Raw genomic sequence first — 23,626 nt, forward strand, 5'->3', positions numbered from 1 at the left:
CTGAGTGACTCCCAATCAGAGGCAACGAGTGTCAGCTGTTGGCTGGTTGTCTCTGATTGGGAGCCATATTTAAACTGTCTGTTTTTCACTTTGTGTTTGTGGGTTTTTGTTCTGTGTTGGTCATTGTTACCAAGGACGTTACGAGTCGTTTGTTGTTTTGTTTCGTGCTTTAATTTAATAAAGTAAACATGTTCGTTCATCACGCTGCGCATTGGTCTACTTCTCTCCCTGACGATCGTGACAAGTAGAGCCAAAGACAGTTTTAAATGGACACTTCAGAGAGCACAGGCCAGGGGGTTATCATCAGAAAGCCAATGAAAACCTTGCCATCTCAGCAATAAAACAGGGTGGGCTTTAGTCTACCCGTCGAGTGGTTTGTAATTTGAGAGTGGGGGCATATGCTGAATAAGCTGCATGATCTTAGCAACTGCAAACAAATGCCTCTGTGGAGCTCAAATGTCCCCTAGATGCATGTGGGTCCTTCACTTTTTGCAGCGTACTTCTATCTATCTGTCGTAAATACACAGCTGCGACCAAATAGAGAGCAAGTCTCTCTCTCCTTGTGGTGTAAATATAGGTTGCTATGAGAACACCATGGCTCCCAGAGAGCATTCTACCATTGTTGCTCTGTGGAGTGGCTGAGGGTGAGGGCATTCACGGTCTGTCCTCTGCTCAATAGGGGGGAAACTCAAGTGACAATTGTATTTTTGTAAATATATATTTCTGCCAAGATGCACTTTTAAATACATGTAGATAGTCGTTGGCTCAATTACTAGAAGTGAAGTCTATGGGAACACTAGTAGCAATCCACAGTCTCTCTTTGATGTGTGCTGACAGTCTCTCTCTCTCAGCACTTGGACACCCTCCAAATTAAGGCAGATTATTTTTCCTTCCGCAGTCCTTAATCAATAGCTAGTCTGTTGTGGTATTAAAAGATCCCACATGAGATGGCCAAAGATTTCTAAAACCAGATCAAGCTGCTTTAGCAGAAAATAGGCACAATGGGTGGACTATATAATTATCCAAATAAGTATTTTATTTCCTGATATTTACTTGTTTATTCATGTTCCAATAGGATCCTAGTTCCTATGTAGTATAGTATGTAGTTACTAATAATATGCAGGTATTCCATATGCTAATTGGGGTCAGTAAAATAAATGTCTGTTGGAGTGAAATAGGTCACTGTTTTTTATTTATTGCTCCTTAGTATGCCTAAATGCACAGTGCCTACTTTTAAAGGATAGTGCTCCCATTGTTTGGGTCTAATCCCATTGTGTTGCATAGAATGGGCCATGACAGGTGTCTCTCACCAAAGTGTCTGTGTCCCAAATGGCACTGTATTCACTTTATAGTGCACTACTTTAGATTGACCAGGGCTCTGCTCAAAAGTGATGCACCATATAAAGATTAGGGTGCCATTTGGGATGGAGCTAGTGTTTCCCCTACCTTCAACTTCTAAAATGACAGGTCGTCATTGTGCACGTCTCTCTTCATCAGGTCTACACTGGCTCCTGCTTCCCTGCTTCTAATATACTACACTACAGTCCCAAACTCTACTAACATATTCCACATTTTAATAAGACCCAGGGAAGGAAGGAATATTTATATTTCCATAACTATTTTGGCAGGATAACTGATTAACCTCATACAGTAAAAGCGCTCATCAGTCTTTCCTTGCAGAGTTAGCCAGTTCATTTCTCTCTCTGTTAGCTTTTGAGTTGTATCTCTCACTGACTCACTGCTTCCTTTATTGTTGTCCAATCCTCTTGGGTTTCCTCCACTACAACAGAGAGCATTATTGATATGAACTTGAGCCTTGTGGCAGAAAGAGCACAGAGGGGTTGACTTATTCTAACTGGATAGTTGCCTATAGGGGAGCAGAATCTTATTTGGGCCATGGAATGTGAACAGCCCCATGCACACAGAGACTAATCTCGTAATCAGTCTAACACAACACCAGGGTAACAAACTGCTAGGTCAGGTTATAAAAGTAGTACCTATTCACTGGTTAGATAGATACCCTACTGCTACTGCGGTTCCTGTGCTGTGGGGCTTGTGTTACGCTTACACCCCCCCACTGGGTCTAAACAGCTAGGTTAGGTTTATAATGCAACGTTTATAATGCGATTTGTTAAGCACATTTTTACTCCTGAACTTATTTAGGCATGCCATAACAAAGGGGTTGAATACTTCTTGACTCAAGACATTTCAGCTGTACATTTCTTTATTGATTGTTCTACAAACAAACTTCCACTTTGACATTTATGGGGTATTGTGTGTAGACACAAGATCTCAATTTAATCAATTTAAAATCCGGGCTATAACACAACAAAATGTGGAAAAACTAAAGGGGTGTGAATACTTTCTGAAGGCACTGTATTTACTAAATCGTTGCCACTACTCCAAAAACACACACATACAGTGGAGAGTATTTGATACACTGCCGATTTTGCAGGTTTTCCTACTTACAAAGCATGTAGAGGTCTGTAATTTTTATCATAGGTACACTTCAACTGTGAGAGGTGGAATCTAAAACAAAATTCCAGAAAATCACATTGTATGATTTTTAAGTAATTAATTTGCATTTTATTGCATGACATAAGTATTTGATCACCTACCAACCAGTAAGAATTCCGGCTCTCACAGACCTGTTAGTTTTTCTTTAAGAAGCCCTCCTGTTCTCCACTCATTACCTGTATTAACTGCACCTGTTTGAACTCGTTACCTGTATAAAAGACACCTGTCCACACACTCAATCAAACAGACTCCAACCTCTCCACAATGGCCAAGACCAGAGAGCTGTGTAAGGACATCAGGGATAACATTGTAGACCTGCACAAGGCTGGGATGGGCTACAGGACAATAGGTAAGCAGCTTGGTGAGAAGGCAACAACTGTTGGTGCAATTATTAGAAAATGGAAGAAGTTCAAGATGATGGTCAATCACCCTCAGTCTGGGGCTCCATGCAAGATCTCACCTCGTGGGGCATCAATGATCATGAGGAAGGTGAGGGATCAGCCCAGAACTACACGGCAGGACCTGGTCAATGACCTGAAGAGAGCTGGGACCACAGTCTCAAAGAAAACCATTAGTAAGACACTACGCCGTCATGGATTAAAATCCTGCAGCGCACGCAAGGTCCCCCTGCTACAGCCAGCGCATGTCCAGGCCCGTCTGAAGTTTGCCAATGACCATCTGGATGATCCAGAGGAGGAATGGGAGAAGGTCATGTGGTCTGATGAGACAAAAATATATATTTTTGGTCTAAACACTCGCGTGTTTGGAGGAAGAAGAAGGATGAGTACAACCCCAAGAACACCATCCCAACTGTGAAGCATGGAGGTGGAAACATCATTCTTTGGGGATGCTTTTCTGCAAAGGGGACAGGACGACTGCACCATACTGAGGGGACGATGGATGGGGCCATGTATCGCGAGATCTTGGCCAACAACCTCCTTCCCTCAGAAAGAGCATTGAAGATGGTTCGTGGCTGGGTCTTCCAGCATGACAAAGACCCGAAACACACAGCCAGGGCAACTAAGGAGTGGCTCCGTAAGAAGCATCTCAAGGTCCTGGAGTGGCCTATCCAGTCTCCAGACCTGAACCCAATAGAAAATCTTTGGAGGGAGCTGAAAGTCCGTATTGCCCAGCGACAGCCTCGAAACCTGAAGGATCTGGAGAAGGTCTGTATGGAGGAGTGGGCCAAAATCCCGGCTGCAGTGTGTGCAAACCTGGTCAAGACCAACAGGAAACATATGATCTCTGTAATTGCAAACAAAGGTTTCTGTACCTAATATTAAATTCTGCTTTTCTGATGTATCAAATACTTATGTCATGCAATAAAATGCAAATTAATTACTTAAAAATCATACAATGTGATTTTCTGGAATTTTGTTTTAGATTCCGTCTCTCACAGTTGAAGTGTACCTATGATAAAAATTACAGACCTCGACATGCTTTGTAAGTAGGAAAACCTGCAAAATCGGCAGTGTATCAAATACTTGTTCTCTAAAAAAAAAGTAATTAGTCAGCCACCAATTGTGCAAGTTCTCCCACTTAAAGATGAGAGAGGCCTGTAATTTTCATCATAGGTACACGTATTTGGTCAATAACAAAAGTTTCTCAATACTTTGTTACATACCCTTTGTTGGCAATGACACAGGTCAAACGTTTTCTGTAAGTCTTCACAAGGTTTTCACACACTGTTGCTGTTTTTTTGGCCCATTCCTCCATGCAGATCTCCTCTAGAGCAGTGATGTTTTGGGGCTGTCGCTGGGCAACACAGACTTTCAACTCCCTCCAAAGATTTTCTATGGGGTTGAGATCTGGAGACTGGCTAGGCCACTCCAAGACCTTGAAATGCTTCTTACAAGCCACTCCTTCGTTGCCCGGGCGGTGTGTTTGGGATCATTGTCATGCTGAAAGACCCAGCCACGTTTCATCTTCAATGCCCTTGCTGATGGAAGGAGGTTTTCACTGAAAATCTCACGATACATGGCCCCATTCATTCTTTCCTTTACACGGATCAGTCGTCCTGGTCCCTTTGCAGAAAAACAGCCCCAAAGCATGATGTTTCCACCCCCATGCTTCACAGTAGGTATGGTGTTCTTTGGATGCAACTCAGCATTCTTTGTCCTCCAAACACGACAAGTTGAGTTTTTACCAAAAAGTTCTATTTTGGTTTCATCTGACCATATGACATTCTCCCAATCCTCTTCTGGATCATCCAAATGCACTCTAGCAAACTTCAGACGGGCCTGGACATGTACTGGCTTAAGCAGGGGGACACGTCTGGCACTGCAGGATTTGAGTCCCTGGCGGCGTAGTGTGTTACTGATGGTAGGCTTTGTTACTTTGGTCCCAGCTCTCTGCAGGTCATTCACTAGGTCCCCCCGTGTGGTTCTGGGATTTTTGCTCGCCGTTCTTGTGATCATTTTGACCCCACGGGGTGAGATCTTGCGTGGAGCCCCAGATCGAGGGAGATTATCAGTGGTCTTGTATGTCTTCCATTTCCTAATAATTGCACCCACAGTTGATTTCTTCAAACCAAGCTGCTTACCTATTGCAGATTCAGTCTTCCCAGCCTGGTGCAGGTCTACAATTTTGTTTCTGGTGTCCTTTGACAGCTCTTTGGTCTTGGCCATAGTGGAGTTTGGAGTGTGACTGTTTGAGGTTGTGGACAGGTGTCTTTTATACTGATAACAAGTTCAAACAGGTGCCATTAATACAGGTAACGAGTGGAGGACAGAGGAGCCTCTTAAAGAAGAAGTTACAGGTCTGTGAGAGCCAGAAATCTTGCTTGTTTGTAGGTGACCAAATACTTATTTTCCACCATAATTTGCAAATAAATTCATTAAAAATCCTACAATGTGATTTTCTGGAGAAAAAAAATCTCAATTTCTCTGTCATAGTTGACGTGTACCTATGATGAAAATTACAGGCCTCTCTCATCTTTTTAAGTGGGAGAACTTGCACAATTGGTGGCTGACTAAATACTTTTTTCCCCCCACTGTATATATAATTTGTATTTTTTATTTTACCCACCTTTTTCTCCCCAATTTTGATCTTGTCTCATCGCTGCAACTCCCCAACGGGCTCGGGAGAGGCGAAGGGGGAGTCATGCGTCCTCTGAAACATGACCCGCCTAACCTAAATAGACATACCCAAAAGTAACTCTCTTCGTGTGTAATTACATGATTCTGACATGCAAAAACTTGGTATATTTGGAAAGAAGACATCTGGGAGATTATGGGGAAATGATCAGAAGATAGATAGGAGTTACATAGTTCAGAATACACAAACTCAAGCACACAAAAAATAACAGTTTCTTTATTTTGAAAGTCATCTTTCATTAACTAAGTTAATTATTGATGACTAGAGCTTGAAACGCATCAGATGGCTTCCACAACATATGAACAATATCAGATAAAAAGGGATTGATAGACCTAACATCTAGAAATGGGCAGATGTTTTAGTAAGTGGTGTCAGGCGTGGTCATGGGACATTTCCAAGTGTCCCTAAACCTCTCCAAAGTGGCATATGTCTGAAAATCAGATAATTCCAGTGCTATTACATATTTGCAATCCCTAAATGCTATTTTTTCAGTATAAAAACACAATTTCTACCATATCAACCTCACTCAAACATTGTGGTGGTGTTATGGGGTATCCAGGATACATTCAAGTGTCCTTTCAACCTCTCCAAAGTGTCCGAATGTGGTTTCTGCACACTGGATGTGCCTAAAATGTATTGTTCACTATAAAAACACAATTTCTATAACACCAACCTCTCTCAAACATTGTGGTGGTGTCGGGGTACATACAGGGGATATCCAAGTGTTTTTTCAACATAGTCACTCGGCGGACATTCGATGATGCCATTAAGTCATACATCATCAGATAACATTGGCAATATGCTAGATTTGTTCCTACCAACCTAAGGATTAATTTGATACTCCTATGTAGCTACAGTGGCTTGCGAAAATATTCACCCCCTTGGCATTTTTCCTATTGTGTAACCTTACAACCTGGAATTAAAATATATTTTGGGGGGGTTTGTATCATTTGATTTACACAACATGCCTACCACTTTGAAGATGCAAAATCTTTTTTATTGTGAAACAAACAAAAAAGAAGACAAAAAAACTGAAAACTTGAGCGTGCATAACTATTCACCCCCCCCCAAAGTCAATACTTTGTAGAGCCACCTTTTGCAGCAATTACAGCTGCAAGTCTCTTGGGGTATGTCTCTATAAGTTTGGCACATCTAGCCACTGGGATTTTTACCCATTCTTCAAGGCAAAACTGCTCCAGCTCCTTCAAGTTGGATGGGTTCCGCTGGTGTACAGCAATCTGTAAATCATACCACATATTCTCAATTGGATTGAGGTCTGGGCTTTGACTAGGCCATTCCAAGATATTTAAATGTTTCCCCTTAAACCACTCAAGTGTTGCTTTAGCAGTATGCTTTAGGTCATTGTCCTGCTGGAAGGTGAACCTCCGTCCCAGTCTCAAATCTCTGGAAGACTGAAACAGATTTCCCTCAAGAATTTCCCTGTATTTAGCGCCATCCATCATTCCTTCAATTCTGACCCGTTTCCCAGTCCATGCCGATGAAAAACATCCTCACAGCATGATGCTGCCACCACCATGCTTCCCTGTGGGGATGGTGTTCTCTGGGTGATGAGAGGTGTTGGGTTTGCGCCAGACATAGCGTTTTCCTTGATGGCCATAAAAGCTCAATTTTTGTTTAATCTGACCAGAGTACCTTCTTCCATATGTTTGGGGAGTCTCCCACATGGCTTTTGGCGAACACCAAACGTGTTTGCAATGGCCACTCTTCCGTAAAGCCCAGCTCTGTGGAGTGTACGGCTTAAAGTGGTCCTATGGACAGATACTCCAATCGCCGCTGTGGAGCTTTGCAGCTCCTTCAGGGTTATCTTTGGTCTCTTTGTTTCCTCTCTGGTCCATGAGTTTTGGTGGGCCGCCCTCTCTTGGCAGGTTTGTTGTGGTGCCATATTCTTACAATTTTTTAATAATAGATTTAAATGGTGCTCCGTGGGATGTTCAAAGTTTCTGATATTTTTTTATAACCCAACCCTGATCACCTGTTTGGAGAGCTCCTTGGTCTTCATGGTGCCGCTTGCTTGGTGGTGCCCCTTGCTTAGTGGTGTTGCAGACTCTGGGGCCTTTCAGAACAGGTGTATATATACTGAGATCATTTGACAGATCATGTGACACTTAGATTGCACACAGGTGGACTTTATTGAACTAATAATGTGACTTCTGAAGGTAATTGGTTGCACCAGATCTTATTTAGGGGCTTCATAGAAAAGGGGGTGAATACGCACCACTTTTCTGTTATTTATTTTTTGAATTTTTTGAAACAAGTAATTATTTTCATTTCACTTCACCAATTTGGACTATTTTGTGTATGTCCATTACATGAAATCCAAATAAAAATCAATTTCAATTACAGGTTGTAATGCAACAAAATAGGAAAAACGCCAACAGGGATGAATACTTTTGCAAAGCACTGTATAGCTCAAACACAGACCAAATTGAGCTTACCTTAAGATGTTTGCTGTATGGTGAAAACGTTGTCTAAAATAAACATTTTGACTCTCGGGGCTGGTGATCAATAACGGTAGGTCACATGCAGACAAATAAGATATCCTCATGATTTGTGGAGTCCTGGCTTTCGGTGTGTATCAACGTATTCCGTGTTTATTTAGTTTATGCTTCACAACGCTAACCGGAATGTAGGTAGCAGCCATCTTGAAATGAGGTCATCGGCTCGGCCTGCCCTTATAAATACATATGCCATATATGGTAGTAAGTTACACCGAAGATTTGAAGGCACCGATCAATAGCCAAGATACTCAGCTTTCCGCAGACACCCTACTTTTGCTACTGTTCTCATACCAGACTGAATTTAATTTTAAAAAATCTAAACCGCCAGCTTAACCCGGAAGCCAGACGCACCAATGTGTCGGAGGAAACACCTTTCAACTGGCGACCGGGGTCAGCATGCAGGCACCCGGCCCGCCACAAGGAGTCGCTAGGGCGTGATGAGCCAAGTAAAGCCCCCCCGGCCAAACCCTCCCCTAACCCGGACGACGCTGGGCCAATTGTGCGCCCGTCCTATGGGACTCCCGGCCACGGCTGGTTGTGGCACAGCCTGGGATGATCCCAGGTCTGTAGTAATGACTCTAGCACTGCGATGCAGTGCCTTAGTCCGCTGCGCCACTCGGGAGGCCCCCCAAAACATTTTTTACCTTTATTTTATTATTATTAGTATTTGTTTTATTTTGCCGAGACGCGCTTTTAAGATCAGAGTGACAACCCACTGGGCACACACTGGTTGAATCAACGTTGTTTCCACATCATTTAAATGAAATGACGTTGAACCATCGTGGAATAGACGCTGAATTGACGTCTGTGCCCAGTGGGAAGTTAGGACAAGTTCTAAATCTTCCTCAGATTCTCATCATATCGTCCAAGAAACCTCCAAGGTAACTAGCTAGCTAGCTTGTAATCCTGGAAGTGTAGCCAACCCTATTATAATTGTTAGCTAAGATACAGTAACGTTACACTAGCTACATTATTTGGGGGTTAATACAGAATTGGCTGGTGATGTCACTGAGCTCGAGATAAAATGAAACTGTCCTCGATTTACAGATGAGTTTCAAAGGAGGAGAAAATAATTACATTTCCATGCATTTTGGAATAGAATGTCCTTTAAAAAAGTCACCAGAAGTGACCTTCTCACAGTCGTTCAACAAAATCTTGTATGTGTTTCCATTGGATTGTGTGTTTAATAAAAAAATTATATATTGGGTTGATTCCGTTCACAACTGGCCAATGAAGTAGAGAAAGCAGACTGAGTGGTTCTGTGAAAGGTCCATTTGTAACCCAGTCACTGTGGAAGCTGCACTTACTGCCCAGCTCAGTAATGGAGTTTCCTTCTCTCTTTGGGAGACTCTCTCTCTGCCCTAAAAGGCTCTTTGTGTGCGTGTGTGTGTGTGTGTGTGTGTGTGTGTGTGTGTGTGTGTACTGTCTGACTCAATGGGTCCTGTGCTGGAGACAAGGGCACACTAAGATCTCAGTCTCTAGCGGAGGTGTACGAGCTGTTGTCCCAATATCAAACACACAGCTACTGTAGCTACAGTTACAGTGCAGTGTCTCTCTGACCCATTCATAGTGGTATACTACAGTACACTGGTTTTGATCATGAAGTTATTTTCATTTAATCGCCCTCTCTGTAGTGTTTTGTTTTGAACAATTGTGGTTCAATAGTTAAATTGCTCTGTGGTGGTGGATGGATGCCGGACTTAGTTATTAATAATTAACTTAGGTGAGGTTAGAGTCCAAGCACTGTGGTATGTTGAATGTTCACATGCATGCCTACTTACACCTTCACAGAACAAGGTGTCTTCAAGGCTCCTAGAAGATACCTTTTCCCTGTAGCCCCAGTCCTTGGGAAGGATTTATAAACATAAACACGGATTAAAATACAGAACGCTTCATCAAAAGCCCAAGGACCAACTTGACGTGAGTGGCGCAGATTTATCTCATACTGTTGTTTGCTCAGTGGGGAGAAAGTATGTAGCTATTGAACATACCTAGAAGGGAAAAGGCATTAATCATTGTAAACTGTATATTATAGTCAAGATAATGGTGTATGCTGAGACAAAGCTACAATTTGTTCCTCTGACACGTGTCAAATACATACAGCGTCAGGTGTAGTGAAAGTTAGGACCACTAATGATTTACATCTTCTCTCAAAGTCCTGCCATCAGTGCAGTTAGCGCCATGTATTTCGGTGCAGTGTAGAGCTTCCGTCTGCGCTCAAAAAAGAGAGTTGAAAAGTTATTTTATGCCTATTTATTCATTCATATATTGAAGCATGAAGAATTACATAATGACAGACAATAGAAAAACATTGTAATGCGACAGACATGAGTTTGGATGAATTGCAATGCATGCTGGTTATCTTTATCCTTGTGTGTTTAGATGGTTACATCATCTCTATACTGTATAAAGAATATGTATAAATAATTTTTATTGTTTTTATTTTTTTGCTCACAAGAAAATACAAAACAATATGATGAAAGTTTAAATGGCAAATGAAAAGAGCATGTACAGGAGGGGTAAAAATCCCAGAGAGGCTTGTAGGGCACCTCCCCTTTAAAAAAATATTTATAAAACAAGATAACCAACCGCATTAAGTTTTTATAATAATGAACAAATCATGATAAGGAAAGTCGTTGGTGTCAGATTTGAATGGAAGATCACATCAACACGGACCACTGTGACCCTGACAACCAATAAACAACCTTTGCCTATCTGGAGACAGACTCGCTTATTTAATCTCTCTGAAAGACAGAAAGTCATTGCCATTCAAGTTGCCTCTGTTATGTTTGTTGTAATTTATCCCAGCCAGAAATCACAGCGCAAAACAGCAAAGTAGTGCAAAATCTTGTCTATTCTATTCCCACCCTCTTTGAATCACGATGACGACCTGACTGCCTTTTCTGGGCGGAAACAAAACAACATAATTAATTTCTCTAGGTTGCCACTATCAAGCCAAAACTTAGCCATACCCCTAACCTTATGCCTATCCCTAACCTCTGTCTGTCCCTCAGGAAGAGGATGAAGTCCCGAGCCCCACCTCCGCCCCCGGCCCCCGAGCCCGCCCCCAGGAGAATCTTCCGTAACGCCGTGCCAGACGGGGGAGGCTCAGCTCAGGGCAGTATGGGCAGCATGGTGATGGACACCAAGGAGAACATGATGAGGACCAGCGTAGACCTCCACATCACTCTGCCCCAAGGCTATCAGACCATCAGCACAGTGGACGGCAGGTGAGAGGCAACACACGCACACACACGTCACATATGCATATGCACACGTACACATTACCCCTTTCAACCCTCAATTCACAGACTGTTATGTATGTGGATGTGGCCTTGTTTGGACATTTGGGTGGATCTGATCGGAGAGGCCTTTTCAAGGTTCCCTCAGTGGCCCAGAAGCAGTGTGTGTGTGTGTGTGTGTGTGCGACGGTGCGTCTGTGAATTTGTGTGTGCGTGTGTCCACTTGTTGTGAGAAGCTGACCTGCCAGCACCTCTCTGGCCTTAATGAGTGTCTCTCTCTCTTTCTGCTGGAGCAGTGAGTGAATCAGACCAGGCCATCCAGGACTCCAACCCCTCATGCAGAAAACAAGACAAGGGCCTCTGTTAATACAGTTAATGAGTGGCATGTGAAGACAACGTGTCTTGTCTCTCACGGTGGAGAGCTTCTAACAGTATTTTTAGTGAACCAATATAGTACAGTGGTCCCAGATCTGTCTGTGAAGTCTTGCCAACTGCTCTGGACAGCAAAAACAGATCTGGGACAGATTTGGGATCAGGCTCGGAAAGTGGTCGTCATCTCTCTCACTTGAGTGATGCTCTTTGCCAAGTCATTTGGGTAACACTTCATTTGGATAGTCCATCTTTAGACTATCAGTAACATTTCAACAAACTATCTATACTAAACAAAAATATAACCACAACATGTAAAGTGTTGGTTTCATGAGCTGAAATAAAAGATCAGAGACATTTTTAATACGAAAATAAAGCGTATTTCTTTCAGATTTGGTACACAAATTTGTTTACATCCCTGTTAGTGAGCGTTTCTCCTTTGCCAGGGTAATCCATCCACCTGAAAGGTGTGGCATATGAAGAAGCTGATGCTGGGGGAAATAAAAGGCCACTCTAAAATGTGCAGTTTTGTCACACAACACAATGCCACAGATGTCTCAAGTTTTGAGGGACCGTGCAATTGGCATACTGACTGCAGGAATGTCCAACAGAGCTGTTGCCAGATAATTTTATGTTAATTTCTCTACCATAAGCCGCCACCATGTCATTTTAGAGAATTTGGCAGTACGTCCAACCGGCCTCACAACCGCAGACCACATGTAACCACGCCAGTCCAGGACCTCCACAGAATTTCTGCAAAAACTGTAAGAAACCATATCAGAGAAGCTCATCTGCGTGCTCGTCGTCCTCACCAGGGTCTTGACCTGACTGCAGTTCGGCGTCGTAACCGACTTCACTGGGCAAATGCTCACCTTCGATGGCCACTGGCATGCTGGAGAAGTGTGCTCTTCACGGATGAATCCCGTTTCAACTATACCAGGCAGATGGCAGACAGCGTGAATGGCGTCGTGTGGGCGAGCGGTTTTCATATGTCAACGTTGTGAACAGAGTGTCCCATGGTGGCGGTGGGGTTATGGTATGGGCAGGCATAAGCTACGGACAACGAACACAATTGCATTTTATCGATGTATGTACAGAGATAGTGACGAGATCCTGAGGCACATTGTCATGCCATTCATCCGCCGCCATCACCTAATGTTTCAGCATGATAATGCACGGCCCAATGTCGCAAGGATCTGTACACAATTCCTGGAAGCTGAAAATGTCCCAGTTCTTTCATGGCCTCACCAGACATGAACCCATTGTTTGGGATGCTCTGGATCGAGGTGTAGGACAGCGTGTTCCAGTTCCCATCAAAATATCCAGCAACTTCGCACAGCCATTGAAGAGGAGTGGGACAACATTCAACAGGTCACAATCAACAGCCTGATCAACTCTATGCAAAGGAGATGTGTCACGCTGCATGAGGCAAATGGTGGTCACACCAGATACTGACTGGTTTTCTGATCCACATCCATTTCCTTATATGAACTGAAACTCAGTAAAATCTTTGAAATAGTTTCATGTTGCATTTATAGTGTTTGTTCAGTATAGATTCACACGTTACTGAGCACAAATCACATCTCTAGCCCTAACCTTAAACCTTATCTTAACCCAGAACTTAACCCTTACCATTAACCCTTAACCCTTATTCTAAACCTGACCCTAACCGTAACCTTAGCATACAGTTGCTTATCAACAGGTAGTTTGTTGATAGTATGACCATCTGTAGGGCATCTACAGATGAAAAATCTGGACTATCCAAATTAAGTGTGACCGTAATTTGATTTATAGGAAATCAGTTTTGCAGTCTCAGTGCATGATAAAGCCCAAGGGAGTTTCATCCAGGTGTCATAAATGTCTTGTAATCACCTGATTCATGTGTGCAGGAAGCAGTCAGACAACACCCTCTCCATTATGGTGTGGAAGGGTTTGGCAGACATTGTCACACTATAATAAAAATGTACCTGCTGTTTTCATTATGATAGGGAAGTGAGATCAATGTGTTGTATTTCCAATGTCTTGTCAAAGCCTCATTTGCTAGCTAGATATGTTATTCTAAGAAGAAAGTTGAAGTATAAATAACATATTGTTATTTTCTAATGAAACTCGTCCATCCTAAGGCTAATGTATAATGCATTATGATGCAGTTGTAAGACTTGTGATGAGCAAACTTTGCTCTGGTCATTACGTGTTGGTTGTTCAGACTATTGAGCAGACCTTTAGCAGTTTTGTCATATATGCTGTCTTCTCCCAGCAGGCAGTAGAAAGCATCCTTGGGTTACCCTTTGACACCTCGTCAGTTGACGTTCTGGATTACATGACATGGGACTTTATATGACACTCAAAAACAGAACATTGTATCAGGATTTATTAAGACATTCTACCATCTCAAATGAAGGATTTAGGGCACTGGCCAGCCAGGTTAGTAGACTGCAATTTCTACTAGCCCAGGTGACATTCTTCTAGCCAAATCTGTGCCATGCGATATTTGAAAATACAACATTTCAGTTGCCTGACAGGCTAGTTTGGCACATCCCTAGCTCTATCTACAAAGTACTAGCCTCAGGCTAGCTTCATTTCCATCCCTACATGCATATAAATTATTAAAAGTAGACCAGACAGGTAATTTATTGTCAATTGACTAAGGCTAGATTTCCTATCTGCAATCCATTTAACTTTCTAACACTTCACTGAGTTCGGATCATTAAATCAGCCTTTTATGTACCAATTTGCAGGCTTATCTAATGCTGTAAGCTGAGCGGCATGAGTGTCTGCCTGTGCATCACCCAGTGTAATTACAGGTATTCCTATTGGAGCTAAAGGAGGTAACCCTATCTATCAGTCAGGTCACGTCCCAAACGACACCCTATTCCCTATATAGTGCATTACTTTTGACCAGAGCCCATAGTGGTCTTGTCAAAAGTAGTGGTCCCTGGTCAAAGAAGTGCGCTATCTAGGGAATAGGGTACCATTTGGGACATACCTAGGTCTACTCTGTCCCGCTCCGCTCTGCTCTGACGAGCCTGTGACTCTACCTCTACCTGGCTTCCTGTCTGTGACTCAGCCTGGCTTCCTGTGCTGCCTTCTCCTCTCTCTGTGCAGCAAGGCGCTCATGGACCTGTTGGTGGATCTGTGCAGCCAATACCACCTGAACCCAGCCTATCACACCCTGGAGTTGCTGTCCAGCAAGGGCCTGCCCCTAGCCTTTAAGCCCAACAGCCTGCTGGGGTCCCTGGACGTTGTTGCCATCAGCATCAGGGAGAAAGTGTTGCAGGAGAAGGTGGTGCGGAAACCTCCGCCTAAAGTGCCAGAGGTGAGTGCCGAGTGATCCTGATCTAGAGATCTCAGTGTGTGTGTTTGTTTGATACTGTCGTACTGATTGAGGATATGTAGCTGCATTGTGATTGTGAATAAGCAATTAGCTGTGCTTATTGTAACTTGAGGATTAATAGTTATCCTCTGTTTAGTCTTCCATGAATGCACATGTATGTTGCACTTCATGAAGTTATTGTTCTGGTCTGGGCCTTTTGCTGTTGTTGTAGTGCACGGGACGGGTATCGTTGAGTGTTTTTGAGATATGATGAATAAAACGTTTTTTGCATGCGTTGAACCTAACCTTTGTCACCTGGGAAATGTGATATATGATTCTCTATGTAACCGTGTGATCGCCCTTCTTTACCTTTTGACACTAAATCGTTGCAGCAGGACAGGCCACAAAAACCCAAAAGGGCTCATGCTAAGGTAGGCAGCAGGTGTTGTAGAGCCAGTCTCTAAGCAAGTGGGATTATTACCGGCTATCGGTGGCTGACTGAGTGTCTTCTCTCTCTGTCTCCAGTGTCTCCTGCTCTCCTCCTACCTACCTAGCATGTGAATTTTTCATGAGTGCCTTACCTTTAGTTACCATGCATTATTTCTACTCTACTCTCAGGCCTGACTGGCCCTGGTGGCCCTGCTCCCCTATCTCCCTTTGACCTCCCTTTGGCTGATGGCCGTAGTCAGACACTGTTTCAATCTGATTCACGAAGTTGTGGGTAACACTTTACTTAAAGTGAACCGGTATAATGCATTATGATGTGGTTGTAATGCATTTTATGACTTGTAATAAGCATGTACAATACAGTATAACCCCATTTTGAAACGGAGTGGTGTAAATTTAAGTAAGCATACATAATAATCTATTGATTTCGATGTATGGATTTTTTTATATTCCACCAAGATATATTTTAACATTTGATAAATTGTTGCATGAAAATATGCTTTGCTTATTTTGTATAAGTTGCCTCAGTAAGTATTAGCAAAGAGCCACACACAAAAACAGTTGTGCTTGTGATTGTTACACACCCTTGATTGGTAAGTGGTTGACATGATGTTTTCAGAAGGGGAGTCTTGAAGCCTGTACATTGTGTACTGGTGTGTGACCGTCATGGCCTCCGTGATAACAGTAGCAGAACAGAGTGGTACTGGTATCTTTGTGGCGGTGTCCCAAATGGCATCCTACTTACAATATAGTGCCCTACTTTTGACCAGAGCCCTATGGGACCTTGTCAAAAGTAGTGCACTATATAGGGAATAGTGTGCCATTTGGGGTGCAGACTGTGTTCTTCATAACAACCACCTCAAACCTATTAGTGCTGCTGGCACTGCTGTTATGATCCCTCTCTATGGGTACACCAAACACCCTGGGACTGACCGGTCATTGGCTGCCCACACACAGGCCCTCTCTGTCAGGCCTTGACTTGGCTCCGAGCCTCAGTTTCCTCAGAGTGCTAGTCTTGAATGACCCCCAGTCTCACCCCCCTCCTCCCCCAGGCCTGTCAACAAATATCTACGTTCTAAGGGAAAAGCTGAAAGTAAAGCATAACCTCTTTTAAGTGAGGTGAAGTGAAGTTTTTAGTCAATTTTAGTCAAAGTCTGACACCCACTTTATTTTCTCTCTCTGTTTCGCTTTCTCTCTCGCTCTCTCTCTCTCTCTCTCAATATTTTCCACCCTAGTTTTTCCCATTGGATGTGTACTGCTGAGATCTTTACTTTCAAGTCCCATTTAATTACTGAACTTGGACTTGGGTTCAAATTGTATGTTTTATTTAAAATACTTTGAGCGTTTGATTGAGTCTGCCTGAAGTGCCAGATCAGCATGATTGCAAGCAAGCTCAAGGTCAAACAAATACTATTTGAACCTAGCAGGTTCTCTAATACTGTATCCATCCATTGGCACGTAAGTCACTCTGTCTTTCCTCCTCTCCCTGTAAAGAAAACGGTGCGTCTGGTGGTGAACTACCACAGAAGCCAGAAGGCGGTGGTGAGGGTGAGTCCCCTGGCGCCCCTGGAGAGCCTGGTCCCAGCCATCTGTGAGAAGTGTGAGTTTGACCCGGCCCACGTCCTGCTGCTGAAGGACAATGTCAGCAACCACGAGCTGGAGCTGGACAAGTCTCTGAGTGAGCTAGGCATTAGAGAGCTCTACGTACTGGACCAGACTCTTGGTAAATAAACCACCTTATACCCCCATCTCCCTCCACCTCTTCCTATAGGATGGTGACACATTTCTTGCCAACTCCTATGGTCATCCTATGGTCAGTGGTATGACAATGATTATAGGAGTTAACAAGACAGCACAAACAGATCTGGGACCAGGCTACTCCACCTCCACCTCCTCACGTGAAACCTACAGTATGTTAGCCTGGTCCCAGATCAAATCAAGTTTGGAATGTTGAGTTGACATTGAGTTGACATTGTAGCACAAACAGATCTGAGACCAGGCTAACTGTACCGACCTATCTCTGTTACTGTTCCTCTTATTCTTCTCAACCTGTATATTTGATTTGAGCTCCCTCCATTGTTTTCCGTCACACTTTTACACCCTGATTGTAGCTAAATTATAATCAGCACTCACACCACACGTGAGATTGTTTCGAATAAATGTAAAATGAATGACTTTCTTACTGCAGCTAGCTACATCTGTGCCTGTAATGTTTACATGGGGTGTAATTCAGTCTGGGCTAGTTCATTTTATCAGGGTGGCGCTGCAGAATAAATAGAAAGTGAGCTTGTGTTTACATATTTGTTTAAATGAGCTTTGATAAGCACATGCCTTCCAGGGTGTGTACTCTGCCCTCTATGACTCTGTCCTTAGAGAGGCAATATAGACGGTTAGTCATTAGAACACTAGCTACAATCCTAGTGAGATGTAGTGATGCTTGAGTTAAACTAGAGGCAGTTGTCAAATACCATAGTCAGTGTTGTTGGTAGTTTCACTGTTTCCCCCTTTTCTGTAGGCAGGGGTGGGTGGGGTGGGGGATTGGGTAGCCAATGACATGGGAAATGCTGCAGTTTTGATAAAGAGAGAATCTTGTATAGTTAATAATAATAATAATATAATATGCCAAGGATGGTCTGCTTTGCAACAAGGACTCTTAATGTTCCTGTGATTGTTTCCAGTTCGTCAACCTAAAATGGCTTCTGCACCTGCTCTGAATTACTCAGGTATTACTGTCTGTATGCTACTTAGTGTTCCCGTCCACCATACTGTAGTGACAACCTGAAGCTTAGCAGTCACTTGTACAGTCACATTAACCCTGCTTTGCCATTCATTTTCCTCTTGTGGGACACGCTTGTTTGTTTTACATATCTTAGATCAAATATAAGATACAGTCAATGTTATTTCCCTTTCCTTCTGGCTTACAGTGTGGTATGACTGTTTGTTAGATTTCTTTTCAGAGGTTGAAGAATAGATGCACTGTCATATTGAAAAAGTTTAGTTGTAGTGCCATCTACTGTTGAAACTGCCTGCTTGTAGATAGAGGCTTGAGTGTGTGTGTGTGTGTGTTGTTTAGGGAGAATATTTTTTGTTGTATGCATGGGTTAAACATTTAATAACTGACATGACTTGCATAATGTAGTGTTGTAGTATAGTTCTAGCTGTTAGCTGTGGTTTATTTAATCCAATTGGTCAATGAATTAACTGCATGAATGAAAACCTATATTTTTAGCTCAGTGAGCCAACCCTTTCATTTAGGAGTGAACTGAAACCTATTGTCTGTCCATTCATTGTTAGAATTCTTCCGTTCCCACACCTCAAGTGTCGGTGGGGTCGAGAAGAAAGGCCTGCTGGGATTCTTTAAGTTCAACAGAAGGAAATCAAAGGTAAGACAAGACACAGTTCACTTATGTTCCAACAGAGTGACACTAGCCCATTGGCTTGGCTAACTTAGCACCAAAATACAGTCTAGAAAATACTACTAGTCACCGTGCATAGGCTACTCATTAAGAGTGTGTGTGTCTGCAGATCAAGCTGACTTTATACTGTTGACTTACTACTACTGTATGTTGAAATGCAGGTAAAGGAAGCATATTTCTTCTGTTTGAGTGGAATAATTTGATACTTATAAAATCTGCTACTTAAATAGCTACTGTTATTCTTGAGCTCAACATATGATGGCTTTCCATGAAAATAATCAGTCTTATAGTTTTTACTGTCCCAGTGGAAAGGGCTTTTTAACCCTAGCGCTGTAGGAGTACTGCTATCATCTGTCAAATAACTGAAATAACTGCATGTCATGCTTGTATTGTAGTTGCATTCTGCTGTATTGCATGTTAGCTGTACATTCCATTTCAGACTGAAGAACAGTCGCCTGCTATGGACATGGATGGTCTTGATAATAATATTATTCAAAATACTGAAAAACACTACAATGTAAGTACTACTAACCCTCCTCTGAAATGTCTGGGTGTGGTAATTGACATCTTGCATTATATTTTCTTTCAATACTCAAATCTCTCAAGCTGTTACCTTTTTTAAAAGTGCAATCTCATTCAATTAGAAGAAAGAGATATTATGCTTTTGAGTTCTATTCTCTTGTAGATTTTCCTAATACCCACCACCTTGTAACAGATTGCATTTTATGCACACAAAAAAAAACATGAAAACACATGAGTTCAACTTTGGTTTTCTTTTTAGTAGGGTTGCAAAATTCCGGTAACATTCCCAAAATTCCCAGGTTTTCCAGAAATCCTGGTTGTAGAGTTCCAGGAATCAGAAGGGAATAAGCAGGAAATCCAGAACTCTCCAACAAGGATTTCTGGAAAACCTGGGAATTTTGGGAAGGCTACCGGAATTCTGCAACCCTACTTTTCAGCCTTAGTGTGCCTTCTCTTGATATAGTTGATTGCGACGGTTGTTCTGCTCATGTACCACTAGAAGGCAGACTTGACAAGCTGATCCCACGTCTTATGATTCCCCTCAGTCAATTACTGTACCTTGACTGATTTAAAGTTTCTGCAGCAAGTCAACCTGAAATAAATTAAAGCCTTGAATTATTTCTTATTATTTTATCAGCTTTACTCAGTGACACGTATAATGTATGTTATAGTTAGTTTGTAATACAGTAGTAGTTACAGCAGTAGAGCCAGTTTCCCGGGCACAGTCTCCACTCCATCGTGGAGTTCTTTGTATGTGGTGTGCATGTGTGCTAAAACATTATTATATTAGAGCAAACATTGAACAGGCTACCTGTTCGGAAGGTAATTTAATAAGTTTTATACAATTACAGAGGAATCTATTGCAGGCAGCCATCTGGGATACACCTCAAATCAATATGGGTATTTTATTGGATTTCCCATAAGACCTTGGTGGATCTCTCCTGCTCATTTGAGTCGTGCCCCAGGGTGCGCACATACACACACACACACACCCTCTGTGTCCTTAGTGATCATGTTACATCATCATACTATACCTGGCTGCATTTACTCTCATATCTGGATACCATTATGGGCCAAACAGATGGGAAGATATGTTGAGGACTGTTCATAGCATCGACTGAAATAGAAGAGTATTGCATCTATGATACACAATGTACAGTGTCCTACATTTGACAAACTGATGGACCGATATGTTGAGGACTGTGTACATAGTGTATGATCTAAAGGAATGAGAAATGGATATCTGAAAACTATATTGCTTTGCTTATGAGACAGTTCTTTTGATGCTATGGCATGCCAGAAATGATGCTGTCTGTTTTCCCAGAGTTTTTTTTATTGTACAGAATGAACTATTTCAGATCACATTTTGTCCTTGGAGAGGACTATAGGGCGTGTTGCTGCCTCTAAATCATCAAAGATGGCCATGTTCTGTTCTATCTGTCTCTAGTCTTGGCAGTGAGTACTCCACTTACAATGCATTTCCACCTTGGATATGCATGGGTGATAGGCATTGTGGTTAGCTCTCAGAGTTCATCCAGCATGTACAGTTGAAGTCGGAAGTTTAAATACACCTTAGACAAATACATTTAAACTCAGTTTTTCACAATTCCTGACGTTTCATCCTAGTAAAAATTCCCTATCTTAGGTCAGTTAGGATCACCACTTTATTTTAAGAATGTGAAATGTCAGAATAATAGGAGAGAGAATGATTTATTTCCGCTTTTATTTATTTCATCACATTCCCAGTGGGTCAGAAGTTTACATACACTCAATTAGTATTTGGTAGCATTGCCTTTAAATTGTTTAACTTGGGTCAAACGTTTCAGGTAGCCTTCCACAAGCTTCCCACAATAAGTTGGGTGAATTTTGGCCCATTCCTCTTACAGAGCTGGTGTAACTGAGTCAGATTTGAAGGCCTCCTTGCTCGCACACGCTTTTTCAGTTCTGCCCACAAATGTTCTATAGGATTGAGGTCAGGGCTTTGTGATGGCCACTCCAATACCTTGACTTTGTTGTCCTTAAGCCATTTTGCCACAACTTTGGAAGTATGCTTGGGGTCATAGACCAAGCTTTAACTTCCTGACTGATGTCTTGAGATGTTGCTTCAATATATCCACATCATTTTCCTTCCTCATGATGCCATCTATTTTGTAAAGTGCATCAGTCCCTACTGCAGCAATGCACCCCCACATCATGATGCTTCACGGTTGGGATGGTGTTCTTCGGCTTGCAAGCGTTCCCCTTTTTCCTCCAAACATAACGATGGTCATTATGGCCAAACAGTTATATTTTTGTTTCATCAGACCAGAGGACATTTCTCCAAAAAGTACGATCTTTATCCCCATGTGCAGTTGCAAACCGTAGTCTGGCTTTTTTATGGCGGTTTTGGAGCAGTGGCTTCTTCCTTGCTGAGCGGCCTTTCAGGTTATGTCGATATAGGACTCGTTTTACTGTGGATATAGATACTTTTGCACCTGTTTCCTCCAGCATCTTCACAAGGTCCTTTGCTGTTGTTCTGGGATTGATTTGCACTTTTCGCACCAAAGTACGTTCATCTCTAGGAGACAGAACACGTCTCCTTCCTGAGCGGTATGACGGCTGCGTGGTCCCATGGTGTTTATACTTGCGTACTATTGTTTGTACAGATGAACGTGGTACCTTCAGACGTTTGGAAATTGCTCCCAAGGATGAACCAGACTTGTGGAGGTCTACAATTTTTTTCTGAGGTCTTGGCTGATTTATTTTGATTGACCCATGATGTCAAGCAAAGAGGCACTGAGTTTGAAGGTAGGCCTTGAAATACATCCACAGGTACACCTCCAATTGACTCAAATGATGTCAATTAGCCTATCAGAAGCTTCTAAAGCCATGACATAATTTCTGGAATTTTCCAAGCTGTTTAAAGGCACAGTCAACTTAATGTATGTAAACTTCTGACCCACTGGAATTGTGATACAGTTAATTATAAGTGAGATAATTTGTCTGTAAACAATTGTTGGAAAAATTACTTGTGTCATGCACAAAGTAGATGTCCTAACCGACTTGCCAAAACGATAGTTTGTTAACAAGAAATTTGTGGAGTGGATGAAAAACGAGTTTTAATGACTCCAACCTAAGTGTATGTAAACTTCCGACTTCAACTGTAATTACAGATGTTCAGGTGAACTTTTCCCAAACTTTAATAACAAAGAAAGACCTAATAGCTTTTTGGGGCTCTGGTCTGTAACTGATTTAAGATTATATAACGTATGCTACGCATTCATGGCAATTCCCTGCATGGAACATTCTGTTCCAACAGCTGAGTACAACAACAGCATGGATCCCAATTGAAAGTTAGCATGATCCCTCCCTAAATTTGGAACGTGTGTTTTGTGTTGGTCTTTCATAATTGAACATGCAGACTCTCAGAGAGCTGAAATATTAACGGTTTACCCACACCCACTTTCATGTGAGAAGGTTGCCATGAACACATGAGCGCAGTGTGAAAAGTTCATCAGGGGAGGAGAGGGTTGGCCACTGGCCAATAATCACTCCCCAGTCCCTGCTGAAGGCTGTCTGATTTCTAAAAATGCAGTTCAGGTTTTCTCTCTCAGCCCTCTCTCGTGGCATGGGGCCAACCGGCAGAAGATTGAGGCTTTGGATTTACTGGAATATTTGCATATAAACTACCAGTCAAAACTTTGGACACACCTACTCATTCAAGGGTTTTTCTTTATTTTTACATGTTTTTACCTTGTAGAATAATAGTGAAGACATCAAAACTATGAAATAACACATATGGAATCATGTAGTAACCAAAAAAGTGTTAAACAAATCAAAATATATTTTATATTTGAGATTCTTCAAATAGCCACCCTTTGCCTTGATGACAGCTTTGCACCCTCTTGGCATTCTCTCAACCAGCTTCATGAGGTAGTCACCTGGAATTCATTTCAATTAACAGGTGTGCCTTCTTAAAAGTTAATTTAATTTTAATTTATTTCCTTCTTAATGCGTTTGAGCCAATCAGTTGTCTTGTGACAAGGTAGGGTGGTATACAGAAGATTGCCCTATTTGGTAAAAGACCAAGTCCATATTATGGCAAGAACAGCTCAAATAAGCGAAGAGAAACGACAGTCCATCATTACTTTAAGACATGAAGGTTAGTCAATACGGAACATTTCAAGAACTTTGAACGTTTCTTCA

At 42.2% G+C, this 23,626-nt stretch overlaps 1 protein-coding gene across 3 annotated transcripts in view; it reads left to right on the forward strand.

Moving 5' to 3' along the window:
* Positions 1-23,626, forward strand: part of LOC311116491 (protein cordon-bleu-like) — an 83,321-nt gene that overhangs the window by 17,626 nt on the left and 42,069 nt on the right. Inside the window, exons 3-9 of one of the 3 annotated variants that reach the window (XM_084157421.1) lie at positions 9,924-10,052; positions 11,147-11,362; positions 14,849-15,059; positions 16,998-17,226; positions 18,182-18,226; positions 18,798-18,886; positions 19,359-19,436. In XM_084157421.1, the coding sequence (XP_084013547.1) occupies positions 11,154-11,362; positions 14,849-15,059; positions 16,998-17,226; positions 18,182-18,226; positions 18,798-18,886; positions 19,359-19,436 (861 nt within the window). In that variant the 5' untranslated portion in view covers positions 9,924-10,052; positions 11,147-11,153. The remainder of the gene's footprint in view (positions 1-9,923; positions 10,053-11,146; positions 11,363-14,848; positions 15,060-16,997; positions 17,227-18,181; positions 18,227-18,797; positions 18,887-19,358; positions 19,437-23,626) is intronic. The other 2 variants (XM_084157419.1, XM_084157420.1) reach the window with 2 other exon arrangements.

The sequence above is a fragment of the Coregonus lavaretus genome, assembly GCF_964263955.1.
Source record: "Coregonus lavaretus genome assembly, chromosome: 3".
Taxonomy (NCBI): Eukaryota; Metazoa; Chordata; class Actinopteri; order Salmoniformes; family Salmonidae; genus Coregonus; species Coregonus lavaretus.